The sequence below is a fragment of the Penaeus vannamei genome, chromosome 18 (genome assembly GCF_042767895.1).
Source record: "Penaeus vannamei isolate JL-2024 chromosome 18, ASM4276789v1, whole genome shotgun sequence".
In the NCBI taxonomy this organism is placed as follows: Eukaryota; Metazoa; Arthropoda; class Malacostraca; order Decapoda; family Penaeidae; genus Penaeus; species Penaeus vannamei.
In genome coordinates, this window is record NC_091566.1 from 34,933,154 (window position 1) to 34,935,653 (window position 2,500).

A 2,500-nucleotide genomic window follows, 5' to 3' on the forward strand; every position below is an offset into this window, starting at 1 on the left:
CTTCCTGTCCGGTCTCGATTACTCTAACTTATCCTTTTAAGATTAAAAGAAGCGTATCATTACTATTACTACTATTATTATTGCTATTATTATTACAATTATTATTATTATTATCATTATTATTCTATTTATTTTCATTTATTTACTTATTTTTTGCTCTTTTAAGGGTCTTCCCATTTAAGGTTACTTTCTCATTAGTCAATTAATAAAGCGTCACGTCATTACACTGAACCGAATACAAACGTGTTCTTTTCTCTAACACTCGTTTATCTATTATTCCATTCTCAGAGAGCATTCACCACTCAGTATGAACGCATTCATCATTACTTCTTCGCACTGGATGCCACGACCATTGCTTTCCCATTATCAGCTGTTTCACTGCCCCTCCTCCCGACCCATCCCTTCCCCTATTCCTTTTTTTTTTAATTTCCAATCTCTTCCTTCCGTACGATCCTTTATCACCCCCGCCCCCCTTCCCCTCCCCGATCCCCTCAAACCACACCCAACCTCGAGGCGCCAGGAACGCCCTCTCCCCTCTGCCAAGGTTCTTAGCTCCAAGGTGGTCAAGGTTATTTAGTCGCAGCGGAGCTCACCTCGAAAGAAAAGAAAAAAAATGGAAGGTTGTTACTACTGGGCCATGAAGTTTTTTTTATGTGTGTGATTGGGTATCAGGTCTTGATAATAAAAGAGATGAGATGATAAAAGATTGATAACATGTGCACGTTATGTCTCCTCTCCGGCCCGCTTCTCTTGCCTCCTTCTCTCTCTCTCTCTCCTCTCCCTCTTCCTCTGCTTCTGTTACCCTATCTCTGTCTATGCACCTAAAAGGCATATCGCATTGGCCACAATCCTCTGCGTGTGCCTTGGGCGTCTTTTTTCTATAACTTCTCCCGTATATCTACACTGCGCGTGCCCTACTTCGCCATGTATGTCATAATGATATCCTCGCTATCTTATATGACTACCCAATGCCATGTTTGTCGTGTTTTTTTTCTTCTTGCAGCTACCACTAAGACTGTGCCTAACTACTGAAGCTACATATTTGTCGTACCTTAATCTTGTGTGCGCATTCACATCCTACATTTTCCTCCATGTATACACATCATAGATCGATGCATTTACATATACGATAGTGCAGCTGTGCGCAACCGCGGTCACAGTTGTACAGCGGATCCCTTCCTTGTGTGACGTCGACAACAAAAAGCCAGACGACTTTGTTGGTGCTTAATAGCAATTAAGCCGCCTATAACGCTGTTTGTACTTTTTACGGCCGCAAACAACCTTTACATATACACGCACATTTGTCCATGTTTGTCTTGTTTACAGTTAATTCCTCTTCCAGAATTCAACCCCTGAAAGATATCTTTGAAACTCCTCTTGAACTCACCCGAAACCCCACTTTCTTCCTGGTCGGGGATTTGGGCACCAGCTCGTCGGCCACGGCTGTGACACTAAACCTGGAGGAGGGGGAGCCCTCGGGGCCATCTCCTACGGGCCTGCCCACTTCCAGAGACTCCTCCTGAGAGAGGCGACGTTCGTCATCGTCTAGAGTCACAAAGTTCTCCGTCGGGACGCTGCTATAACCCGGCACGTTGAGCAAAGTGAGCTTCAGGGCGGGGGGCTCCGACGTCTTATCCCTTTTCTGCATTTTGCTTTTCTATCGTTGGCTTAATCTTCCCATTCACTGGAGCCAAATCAAAACGCGTTTCCGTGGCGCCATCTTATCACATACATTAATCAGCTCGATGTTAAATTCGATTCCGAAAGGACACATTCCGTTATGATCGAGGCCATCATACTAAACTCAGGATTATGCACAGCACTATACGCACAAAACACAGGGATGCGGGTATAAAAGGGCCACCAGAATACGGGGAGCGTGTGCTGAGCGTGTTGCCACGATCAGGGTACGGGCTAGACTAGTCTCACACTATCTGCGGGGAACCTTGTGACGTAATCTACAGGTGCCGCTATCATCTCCCGCACAGATGATCGCTGGTGATCGACTGATAAGCACAGAAAACCTTTGCTCCTCCACAGCGGCAGAGAGGAAACCTTACAATACAGCTCGCACTGAGTTAGGCGTCAGCACAACTCATTTCCTTTATTGGCAATAAAATCGCAGAGTCACGCGGAATTCCATCTGCTATTGTTTACACTGTGGGCAACAACCGCACTGCTGCATACTAGATGTAAGGAATGTGTATCAAATGTGGAAACTGTAAAGACAAATCAATTGTGAGCTGTTTTATAAATATAAAGGGCATGCTGGAATGTTCAAACAAACTCTTATCTGGAACTGAATAATTCTGCTCGAGTACGCTGGTATCAAATTGCAACCGTGCTAACATGATTTCAGTACTGTCATAATTATTATATTACATGCAGTTTATGAGACCTTAGACATCGTTCGGATTCCCCTTCCCTAATTCCCAGTCTATTCCGTCCCCCATCAAAAGCAGACCACAGAGAGAGCAGACCTACCCCTCGGCGATTGATG

At 44.8% G+C, this 2,500-nt stretch overlaps 1 protein-coding gene across 11 annotated transcripts in view; it reads right to left on the reverse strand.

Annotated features, from left to right (window-relative positions):
• Positions 1-2,500, reverse strand: part of Arms (Ankyrin repeat-rich membrane spanning) — a 482,767-nt gene that overhangs the window by 60,496 nt on the left and 419,771 nt on the right. Inside the window, exon 1 of one of the 11 annotated variants that reach the window (XM_070133192.1) lies at positions 2,485-2,500. This exon is cut by the window's right edge and continues 788 nt beyond it. The exons of 9 other annotated variants lie outside the window; for them this stretch is intronic. In XM_070133192.1, the coding sequence (XP_069989293.1) occupies positions 2,485-2,500 (16 nt within the window). Of the gene's footprint in view, positions 1-1,387; positions 1,934-2,484 lie in introns of those variants that run through there. One more of the 11 variants, XM_070133190.1, reaches the window with a different exon arrangement.